Source organism: Podarcis muralis, chromosome 9 (assembly GCF_964188315.1).
Source record: "Podarcis muralis chromosome 9, rPodMur119.hap1.1, whole genome shotgun sequence".
NCBI lineage: Eukaryota > Metazoa > Chordata > Lepidosauria > Squamata > Lacertidae > Podarcis > Podarcis muralis.
In genome coordinates this window covers 13,831,381-13,843,452 of record NC_135663.1, presented here as the reverse complement: position 1 = coordinate 13,843,452, position 12,072 = coordinate 13,831,381, and the positions used below count along the sequence as shown (strand labels likewise).

Below are 12,072 nucleotides of genomic sequence, written 5' to 3'. Positions count from 1 at the left end.
AAAGTATTGGAGCCTCAGCTTCAGGATCTGTCCTTCCAGTGAGCACTCAGGGCTGATTTCCTTAAGGATGGAGAGGTTTGATCTTCTTGCAGTCCATGGGACTCTCAAGAGTCTCCTCCAGCACCATAATTCAAAAGCATCAATTCTTCGGTGATCTCCATCGAGCTTAGTAAGTAGCATTTCTCCAGGATTTCAGCAGGGGGCCTGGAGATGTTAGGGGTTCAACCTGCGAACTTCACCTCTTCTTGGTGAACCAGAAGGAGGCTCTACTAATCAACCACATGCCTCCTATTCTACTGTCCTACAAGCCCTGCTCATGCCCTTCTCCAGAGGCTTCTCCTTGGTTATTGGGGAGCAGAAGGCTGGGTTAGTTGGACCTTTGGCATGATCCGGCAAAGATCCTCATTTCCTCTTTGCACTGACATTCCCCGTCTAGCCCTCATTCCCAGCTAGCTTGTTTTAGCTGTGTAGAGTCCTGGAATCAAACCAGTATCAGCTACTTTTCTTCCACCAAGGAGCCCAGGGATGCTTATTATGGAGCTATCTAATTTTATCCTCATAGCAACCCCGTGAAGAAAGTAAACAGAGACAGCCGATTGTTTTTAAGGCTCTACTATTCATAGTTGACCCCGTGAGGAACAGCATCTGGCTAATTCTTGTCACCTCCAACACAATTGTGTATTTTTATGTTGTGAACCGCCCTGTGACCTTGTGGTGAAGGGCGGTATACAAAATGAATCATCATCATAATCATCCTAAGCACACTGACTTGAATGAAAGCCCCACTGATCTCAACAGAACTTATTCCCAATTTATGTGTGTTTACGTGTCCAAGGCCTGGATTGCAATGTCCCAGCACTAGTCGATAAATGGTTTCAGGGTGTGGAAACTCCAGGTTTGTGACAGTGGTTGAATGCATTTAATCATGACTGTTCCATGACAAGGCCTTCAGATCCAGCAATGTCATGATGTTTAGCAATGTTAAGAAGTTTAGTACAGCAGTATAGTCTTTGAATGATGCTCTTGAAGGCATATCTAAGTATGCTGCAGCTGACGCAGAACAAAACCACCCTATATCTTCAGTGCAAGATCCAGTGCAATGAAGTTGTTATGCTCATGGAATGCCACAACTTGCAATACTCACTTCACACAGCAGACCACAACTATGACTCCAAGGTCCCTTTCCAGATGACCTGTTTATTGTGCAGTCATCACGATTTGCGGGGAGATTAGATCAAGCAAGTTTCATCCCACACTTCCCCACCACGCCCTTACTGCAAAATGACCAGCCTTTTGGGGAAGCAGTGTTGTTGCCAAGAGAGCTCCAAATCATCTTTAATTGCACCTCTCAATTGGCCAGTATGTGACTGAATCCCACCCAAAAGGAGCAACAGTCTGGAAGCATCCTTTGCATCTATACCAAAAACAAAACTGACTGTGGGCATAACCCCTTTGCATGATGAATTAGGACTTCATCACAAGAGTGTAAGCACAATTCTGGGTCTAAGGCAACTGAATGGCAGCTTTATACAGGCAGAGAAGGACAACAAAGTCCATTCTCTCTCCCAGCACTGTTAATTAAAACCTGCTTCAGATGAAGAAAAATACTACAGGACAGTATTTTGCTATTCCACCTTGAGTCAGTAAGTGGAGTCCAAAGGGCAACTCTTTATGTCCACCTCCAGCCTTAAATTGTCCTCCTTTTGCTTTAAGCACTTTTCCTTTAACTTCCTGGTTTTGTTGCCCAACAAACAAGATTCATTAATAGCCAGATGCAAGTCCAAAATAAACCAAGATCCCATAACTCATCTTCCAACGATGAAAGGCAAGGAGGACGGTTTAAGAAGAGGACGTTGAGTTAGTCGCGCCCCTGAAGATCAGATTTCAGTCTCTGGAGAGCAATTGCATTCCACACATGGTGGATGGATGTCAACGGGCCTTGGGAGCTGCTGACAATAGGCTGGGTGGCTCTGGCAAGCGACTGAATTTACCACCGCAACAACTATGCATTTTGTTAAGAGGAGACAAGGTATTTGTTAACCTGCTCCATGAATAGGCTCACCATCAATCTTTTCTTCTATTGGCTTGACTCTGCCATTGTGTGTCAGCATATATATAAGTGTCCAAAGCATTTAATATATATATATATCATGAGAGCCAGCCTTAACCAACCTGGTGCCCTCCCAATGTTTTGGACTACAATTCCCATCAGCCCCAGCCAGCACTGATGGGAGCTGTAGCCCATAACACCAGGGAGGGAGGATAAGGATAAAACCAACCTCTAGAAAAACAAGGAAACCAGAAATCACACAAAAATGAGGTAGAGGCACTAAATGGGAAGGATGCATCCCAGATGCTCTGCATGGGGGAGAACGGATGTCCTTCAGGCTTTTAAATAAGACTAGTAGGCCGTTTTTCCCCCATAAGAAGAAACTAACCTAGGCACTGCAGACATCATTCTAGAGTGAAGCCAACATAATCTCACAACAAAGCAGAATCAATAAGCATAAAGCGTATTTTATGGGGGGGGGGCGGGGCGGGTTAAATGCACTAACCTGTCGGTGGAACAACACAGAGGAGACATCTCTCGAGCCTATAGCCCTTTATTATCTTTGGGTGTGCGCGTATCTGCGTTCCCCCATTGGCTAACGCCGGGGATGCAACGCGAAAATTGATTTTTTTGGGGAGAACTGAATGACAGGCGCAGCGACGAATTGGAGGTCAGTCTCGCGTTCGCTCCTCCACAGAACTGAATCTAGGATTTTTAGGGAGGGGGGGGATCCCTAAAGAGCTGCCATTGTTCGCGTCCAAGACCCTTTCCGGGCTTCCCAAAGGCCCGTTTCATTGAAGTGCAAAATAAAAATAAAAAGCATCGCGGGTGCGAGGGCGTCCACGCCCTCCTCCGCGTTGCAAACCGCTGAATCACGCAAGAAAGGTCAGCTGTTGTTTATGGCATGGGGGGGCGGAATGGGGGGAAAGCGCAGCAAGGAGAAAGCAAGCGGCGAAGCGTTACCTTGGGGGAAATCGGGAAAGAGGGAGGGAAGATCTGCTGCTCCTTTCGGAGAGGCAGCCCCGAGGGGGCGGCACGCGTCGCCCTTTGCGCAGGCAGCGCGGAGCCGCGACTCACCTCCAAGGTCTTCACCAAGACTTTGAGGTACAGCTCCGAGATCCCCAAGGACACGCCGAAGATGGAGGGCAGCACGATGAGCAGGAAGACCGCGGAGAACCAGAAGCCGAAGAGGCGCAGCAGGAGATCCAGGAGGTCCTCCATCCCGAGGGCTGCGGGCGCCGCGCTGGCTTCCCCAGACGCCCTACTCGCCGCAGCGCCTGAGCCGGACGCCGGCTCGCCGCGCCCCGCCTCGGCAGGGGGAAGCCGTCCGTGCGGGCTCGCCGGGGGAAGGCTGGGCAAAGAGCAGCGCCGGAGAGGCCGCCTCTTTCTCCGCGCGGCTCCGCCGCGGCGCAGCTCCACCCACTTAACTCCTTTGCGCCCAAGGCGCAAGGCTGCTGTTGGCGAGGGTGCTGTCGCCGCCGGGCGAGCGCTTGGGCAGGAGGGAGACTACGTCCAGGAAGGCGTGTTCGGAGCTGGGACTCGGGTTGGTCAAGGAGGAGCGGAGCTTCCCCGATCTCATGAGCGGCGTGGGTGTCTCCCTGCGAAGGCTCCTGGGGGCGCGCCATCGAGGCGCAGCTCCGGCGCGCGGCGGGATCCCGCCCCTTCGATTGTTCGCTCACGGACGCATTGTGATCTCAGCTTAGGAGCCAACTCCCATAGAATAGTTGAGGCGGTCATCCCCAGCCCCTTCCCCCATTTGATAGTCATTGCCATTTAAATAGTGTGGATTCGCCCTGTCCTGTGATCGATCTGGCTTACCTGTCGCACCCCCTACTTATTCAAGTTGGCACCCATGGGGGCCGCGAGTAAGACCGGCGGCAGTGGGCGGAACTACTGTCAGCCCCCCCCCCCCAGCTGCAGGTGTATTCAGCAACATGTCCTGGAGAACAGAAGAAAAGCCGACTGTATCATGTCACCTAATCTGACATTCTGTTCTCACAGTGGCCTACCAGACACCCATAGGATGCCCCCAAGCAGGGCCTAAGTGCAGTAGCATGTCTCCCCCCACCAGCACTGGCGGAGGAAGCAGGGTGCTGAGGGTGCGGTCTGCCCTGGGTGTCATCCCTGAGAGGGGATGACATCGCCACGCCACGCCACCCCCCGGGACGCTCAATGCTCGCTCCACCCCCGGGTGCCAGAGCAGCTATTTCCGCCCCTGCCCATGTGGGATTCCCAACAAGTGGTCTTCACATATATTGCCGTGATTATGTATTTTGTGGTTTTTATATTTTGATTTTATTCTGTGAACCACCCTGAGACCTCCAGGTATAGGGCAGTATATAAATTCAATAGTAATGATAATGATAATAATTACAATGGTTGTGGCCATGGATGGCCTTAAAGGTAAAGGGACCCCTGACCATTAGGTCCAGTCGTGGCCGACTCTGGGGTTGCGGCGCTCATCTCGCTTTATTGGCCAAGGGAGCCGGCGTACAGCTTCCGGGTCATGTGGCCTGCATGACTAAGCCGCTTCTGGTGAACCAGAGCAACGCATGGAAACGCCGTTTACCTTCCCACCAGAGCAGTACCTTTTTATGTACTTGCACTTTGACATGTTTTCGAACTGCTAGGTTGGCAGGTGCTGGGACCGAGCAACGAGAGCTCACCCCGTCGCGGGGATTCGAACTGCCGACCTTCTGATCGGCAAGCCCTAGGCTCTGTGGTTTAACCCACAGCGCCACCCGCATCCCCCATGGATGGCCTTATCACCCATGAATTTGTCTAATCCTATTTTTTAAGGAAATGTATTGTCATCCAGGAACTTGACCTCACTGTGAATAACCATGACTGGATCAGACCAAAGGCCCGTCTGGTCCAGCATTCTATTCCCATTGTCACCCGCCAGATGCTTAATGAGCACAGCAGCACACTCTCCTGTCGGTTTCCCTCCTACACCTGGTCTTCAGACGCATATTGCCTCTCTCACTCCAGGTGTCATCTGAGGAAACGGTTGAAAGAACATGATTAGGCAACACAGAACAGCTGACTTAAAATGATCAGTGAAGTACCCTTGCAGGTATGAGAACATTTAAATGCCTTTATGTACTGCCTGACCTCTAACCTAGTTAGGTAATCCTGGATTCTTCTTAATTTGGTCATCCTAGAGCACTGAAGGAGGAAGCCATTTGTATCTTTATCAGTGACAAGCAGCGGGTTATAATCCATCACTTTGCTGAGCTGTGGCCTTTCCCCTTCCAAGGGTATAAAATTTTGCATGTGTGGCGGGAGGGAGAAAATGGTCAGGCCCTCTCTCATATTGCTAGAACCTGGAGACATTCGATGAAGCTGAATGTTAGAAGATTCAGGATGAGCAAAAGGTCCAGCGCCAAGGGCCTTCTGCCGGTTCCCTCACTGCGAGAAGCCAAGTTACAGGGAACCAGGCAGAGGGCCTTCTCGGTAGTGGCACCCGCCCTGTGGAACGCCCTCCCACCAGATGTCAAAGAGAACAACAACTATCTGACTTTTAGAAGACATCTGAAGGCAGCCCTGTTTAGGGAAGCTTTTAACGTTTAACAGATCATTGTATTTTAATATGTGTGAGTGTCTGGAGGCGGTTGGAGGATGGGTGGCGGCTAACAGATTGAGGTTGAATCCTGACAAGACAGAAGTACTGTTTTTGGGGGACAGGAGGCGGGCAGGTGTGGAGGATTCCCTGGTCCTGAATGGGGTAACTGTGCCCCTGAAGGACCAGGTGCGCAGCCTGGGAGTCATTTTGGACTCACAGCTGTCCATGGAGGCACAGGTCAAATCCGTGTCCAGGGCAGCTGTTTACCAGCTCCATCTGGTACGTAGGCTGAGACCCTATCTGCCTGCGGACTGTCTCGCCAGAGTGGTACATGCTCTGGTTATCTCCCGCTTGGACTACTGCAATGCACTCTACGTGGGGCTACCTTTGAAGGTGACTCGGAAACTACAACTAATCCAGAATGCGGCAGCTAGACTGGTGACTGGGAGCGGCCGCCGAGACCATATAACACCGGTCTTGAAAGACTTGCATTGGCTCCCAGTACGTTTCCGAGCACAATTCAAAGTGTTGGTGCTGACCTTTAAAGCCCTAAACGGCCTCGGTCCAGTATACCTGAAGGAGCGTCTCCACCCCCATCATTCTGCCCGGACGCTGAGGTCCAGCGCCGAGGGCCTTCTGGCGGTTCCCTCATTGCGAGAAGCAAAGCTACAGGGAACCAGGCAGAGGGCCTTCTCGGTAGTGGCGCCCACCCTGTGGAACGCCCTTCCAGCAGATGTCAAAGTGATAAATAACTACCTGACATTCAAGAGACATCTTAAGGCAGCCCTGTTCAGGGAAGTTTTTAACATGTGATATTTTATTGTATTTTTGGTTTTTATGGAAGCCGCCCAGAGTGGCTGGGGAGGCCCAGCCAGATGGGCGGGGTATAAATAATAAATTATTATTATATAAATTATTATTATGTTGTTGGAAGCCGCCCAGAGTGGCTGGGGAAACCCAGCCAGATGGGCGGGGTATAAATAATAAATTATTATTATTATTATTACAGTGGTACCTCAGGTTACATACGCTTCAGGTTACAGACTCCGCTAACCCAGAAATAGTGCTTCAGGTTAAGAACTTTGCTTCAGGATGAGAACAGAAATCGCACTCTGGTGGCACAGCAGCAGCAGGAGGCCCCATTAGCTAAAGTGGTGCTTCAGGTTAAGAACAGTTTCAGGTTAAGAACGGACCTCCGGAACGAATTAAGTACTTAACCCGAGGTACCACTGTATCATCATCATCATCATCTCCGCTGGAGTGAACCGGCCCAGGTGAGGTAAACCTTGCCGACCCCTGACATAGTTAAACTATGGAACTCTGTGCCGCAGGAGACAATAGTAACCACTGACGTGAATGGCTTGAAAAGAGGACTGGACAAATTCATGGAGAATAATATCAATGGCTTACTAGCCATGATGGCTATGCTCTCTCTCCAAATGCTGTACGATTCCAAACGCTGGTTTGCTGGAAAACCATAGGAGGGGAATGTGCTCTTGTGCCCAGGACCTGCTTGAAGGTTTCCTTCAGGCATCTGGGTAGCAGCTGCAAAAACAGGGTGTTGGACTAGATGAGCCACTGGCCCATCATTCTTCGGAACCGGAAAATTATATCACAGATATGGCCAATAGACAGGGGTTTTCGAAGCTTCAGTCCAGCAGTTGCTAGGCTAAACTGTGCTAATGTGACTTTCCTTGTTCCTCTAGAACAGTGTTCCCCAACCTTGGGCCTCCAGCTGTTTTTGGACTACAACTCCCATCATCCCTCGCTAGCAAGACCAGTGGTCAAGGATGATGGGAATTGTAGTCCAAAAACAGCTGGAGGCCCAAGGTTGGGGAACACTGCTCTAGAAAACCCTGTTCCTACCAAGAGGCTTTGAGGCTGGGAAATCAAAATAAGCAGCTAAAATTGCCAGCTACCTCTCCGATAAATATGTAAGAGAGTTCAAAAGGTAACCATCCCCTTTGGAGAACTAGGCTAGGTGCCTACTTGTTGCAAAGTTCAATCTAAATAGAAACGATAGCAATTGGCAGGGTTTCACATCTCGCATTAACGCATTACATAAGTATGTGACAGATGAACGCGGGTAACTATTGCATCAGTCAGACTAAAGAAGTGGTTTTAAGTATCGAGGGTGTGGATAGTGCAAGATATGTGGCTAGCCTTGATTACAATCATTTTACCCACTGCGTTAGAGTAAGTCCTTCTGTAGTAAGTCCCAGCTGACAGGATTGCAACCCAAACTGCCCCACTGAGAAACATGTGAGAGGTAGTAGCATTTTCAGTGGAATTCGAAGATTTGCAAATCTACCCCCCTAAAAAACCCCAACAACTAAGCAGACAACCCACGCACCCACCCCTGCAGCTAAAAAATAAAATAAAATCCTGTTTTGGCTTAAGCATGCTTAGTAGTCGTGGAATATTGAGTGGCGAGAATTCTCTGCAAACATGATAGGTAAAGCAGTTAATAAACCATATGAATAATGCATAAAAAGGTAAAGGTCTGTACGGGCCAGTCGTGACCGACTCTAGGGTTGTGCGCCCATCTCACTTAAGAGGCCGGGGGCCAGCGCTGTCCGGAGACACTTCTCGGTCACGTGGCCAGCGTGACGAAGCTGCTCCGGCGAGCCAGCACCAGCGCAGCACACGGAAACGCCGTTTACCTTCCCGCTATAAAGCGGTACCTATTTATGTACTTGCACTTAAGAGTGCTTTCGAACTGCTAGGTGGGCAGGAGCTGGGACCGAAAGACGGGAGCTCACCCCGCCGCGGGGTTCGAACCGCCGACCATACGATCGGCAAGTCCTAGGCGCTGAGGTTTTACCCACAGCGCCACCCGCGTCCCAATATGCACACCAAATAATCCTGAAACCGTGGTTTGTTAAGGGAATGGTAGCTCTGTGAAGGGTAAACTATAGTTCTTCTTTGGGAAAGTCTCATGCTTTAAATATATGGTATGTGTATGTATGAATGTCTAAAATCCCTGGTAGAGGACAAGGATCCTGAGATCACATTAAGGGTAGCCAAATTCTGTGTGATTGCCATAAAACATAGGGAACAAGCTGTGCTATCATAATGATTAAGGCTTTAAATGATAATTTTAGACTATTTGTTAGTGACTAAGTTTTAATTTATATATTTTTTAAACTGTTGCTATATCTGTAGTGTCCCTCTTATACCTAATTGCAAATTCAAATGTATCCCTATTGTGTTTTATGATTTCCTTGATATTGTATGTGGGCTGGAACCGGTCTGTGACAGAAATAATAAATTCTTCTTCTATGTGTATGTATCCAATATTTGTAGTATGGGCAGACTCCCCTGGACAACGGAGTGGCCATTCGCACTGCTCAGGGAGGGGAGAAAGGAGAAAATGTAACTTTATACCAGCTCCCTTTTCAAGGTCACAGAAACACGCTCTGATCCGCAGTGAGCCATCAGTACTCCTATGTGTTCCTTGCTGTGCTTGTGTGCAGTGACACATTTCAAGGCCCCACATCTTTGTCAGGGGAAACCACCTTGCCTTGCAGATATTTATCTACCATAGCTCAAGTTTCACTTATTTAAACAGCTGTGCTGTTTGTCAAAGGCAGAGCTGCTGGGGAGAGTTTTCTATCAATCAAGGGAAGGGAAGGGAAAGGTATTTTGAGGGACATGAAATAATAGCAGGAAACGAAAGGAAATGACCTCAGTCGAAAGCAGGTTTTATTTCTGCATCGCAATATGAAGTTTTATGATCCTTGAGATCACAAAGAGGTCCAGTGCTTTTTTTTTTCTAGGGGGGCGCAGGGGTACACATACCCCTAAACATTTTGTGAATCTAGGTTTGGCCTCATTGAAGGCCAGTATTTCGATATGAGTAGGAAAATGAGAGTAACCCCATAACATTTTTTTAGGAGAAAAAAAGCACTGGGTAGGTCTAACTCATAGCTGTCAACTTTTCCCTTTTCTTGCAAGGAATCCTGTTTGGAATAAGGGAATTTCCCTTAAAAAAAGGAAAACGTTGACAGCTATGGTCTAACTTGCACTTAAGGCATGCGCCACAACCAGATTCACATCTGCACTGTATATTTAAAGCAGTATGGTAACACTTTAAACAGTTATAGCTTCCCCCAAAGAATCCTGGAACTGAAGTTTAAGGATGCTGAGTTTGGTTAGTAGATTCCTATTCCCCTCATTGAGCTACAATTCCTAGGATCCATGGGCGTAGCCAGGATTTTTGTGGGGGGGGCCCTCTTTCGTTGGGGAGAAGAACCTCAGTTTGCTATGTATTTTTATTGATTTTTATTGATTTGGGGGGAGGCAACTGCCCCCCTTGGCTACGCCCATGCTAGAGTGTCTTGGGGAGAAAACTGTATTGCCGCCAGAGGTTCACACCATTTTCCCTCAAGACAAGACAGGTGCCAACAATAAGAACTGGAGCTATACAAGGGGAATGAATGGAGATCTCTCGGCACCCTTAGCAAACTACAGTTCCCAGGATTCATTGAGGCAAAGCCATGATTCTTAAAAGTGGTATGGTACTACTTTAAAGGGGACGCGGGTGGCGCTGTGGGTAAAACCTCAGTGCCTAGGGCTTGCCGATCGCATGGTCGGCGGTTCGAATCCCCGCGGCAGGGTGAGCTCCTGTCTTTCGGTCCCAGCTCCTGCCCACCTAGCAGTTCGAAAGCACCCCTAAGTGCAAGTAGATAAATAGGCACCGCTTTATAGCGGGAAGGTAAACGGTGTTTCCGTGTGCTGCGCTGGTGCTGGCTCGCCAGAGCAGCTTCGTCACGCTGGCCATGTGACCCGGAAGTGTCTCCGGACAGCGCTGGCCCCCGGCCTCTTAAATGAGATGGGCGCACAACCCTAGATTTGGACACGACTGGCCCGTACAGGCAGGGGTACCTTTACCTTTACCTTACTACTTTAAATGTATAGTGCAGATGGGGCCCAGGAGAAGTGTTTTGGCAGCATGTGTCAATTATGTTGGGTCGTAAACAACCAAACGTACAAAGAACCGTAGCCAATCAGAGCACACACTAACTCAGCAAAGAACATGCCACTCTGCTTGGTTGCTAAACAACACAACACCCACCCACCCCTTGATTAACTGACTTAACCCTTCAATCACCCACAGAATGATCTCTGCTGTTGTACTTCTGACAACATCAGGAGAGTCACATGTTTTCCATTCCTGCACTATAGCATGCTTAGAATCAACTATCAGGCGTAGTATTTTAACATGCACACCCGATCCTATATGGAGTTAGCTGCACCTGAGCCCATTAAAAATCAATGAATTTAAGCATACCTAACTCTGCAGAGGATAGAGGCCTAGCCGGTTATGTTATGTACTGAAGTTTTCACCCTGGGCTAGCAGGGGGATACTGTAGACAGTTAAGCAAATGAAGGATCAAAAGTGACGTTCAGTGATAGTTTGTATGCAAATGAAGGATCGAAAGTGACATTCAGTGATTGGATAGTTTTAGAAAGTTGCTACAGTAACTGTTGTACTGGAGCTCTATATAAGCAGGCTGACTGAGCCCTTCAGTTCAGTTCTGTTCTGCCTCTGAATAAACAAGAGCTGTTTGAAGAATCGCTGTGTTGTCTGATATGTTTGCCCACAACTTAACAGGTTACAATTACTTTTACTGTACATCTTAAATTATTGCTAGCGTCGTCTGCTGCTGCTGTTTGTTCATTTAAAACATCTTTGTCTTTCTTAAGCTGAGCTCACAGTGATTATAATCATTACTTATTTCAATTGGATTTTTATGCTCAGGTTGCAAACCTAACACGCACTACTTGGGAGTAAGGTCCATTGAACACAGCTGAATTTACATCTAAGTAACATGCAGAGGTTTGCATGCTAAACTGCTTCAGGAAACTTGTATAAGGTGTAAAGGCAGTGTGGAATTTTAAAAATCTCTTCTAACCTTGTTTGTAATTATCATTCAGCTATAAAAAAAAATGTGCCTAATCGTGATCTTCTTTTAATGACACAACTATTGGCAATCTCCGCCATAAAAGATGCTAAAGGTCATTGTCCATGCACTGTCTGCATTCTCATCGTATAATAACTGGTTGTTAAATTAGGTGAGAGGGAAATGCTGACTCCAAAGAACTGCTATTTCTGAACCTTGGACTGTTTTTAAAAAAAACCTACAGGTTTTCTTACAGAGCCTCAGAGTCTACCACCTGTCCAATGAACCCATTGCAGAGTAAAACTGAATACCAGCAGCCTTGTACCCAGCACTGTTTAGGAATTCTAAGAAGTAAAATAAATAAATGCAGTTTTAAGATCAGGGGGTAAAATCAGTGCCGTTTTGAAAGGTTCATTCCGCCACCTTGATTCAAAATGGCACCCAAATGTAGATGAAAACCTGCTCCTCATCTCCAGAACACCATGCAAAATTTGATTACGGTGTCTTAAGAGGTTCCCAGATGCACAGAGAATGAACAGGTTTCCAAAATA

The 12,072-nt window shown here is 48.0% G+C and overlaps 1 protein-coding gene across 1 annotated transcript in view; it reads right to left on the bottom strand.

Moving 5' to 3' along the window:
- The window catches only part of GPAT3 (glycerol-3-phosphate acyltransferase 3), a 33,188-nt gene extending 29,498 nt beyond the window's left edge, over positions 1–3,690 (bottom strand). Inside the window, 3 exon segments of the mRNA XM_028743706.2 lie at positions 3,128–3,319; positions 3,321–3,458; positions 3,460–3,690. Coding sequence (XP_028599539.2) covers positions 3,128–3,319; positions 3,321–3,458; positions 3,460–3,675 — 546 coding nt within the window. The 5' untranslated portion in view covers positions 3,676–3,690.
- Between the last annotated feature and the right edge of the window lie 8,382 nt (positions 3,691–12,072).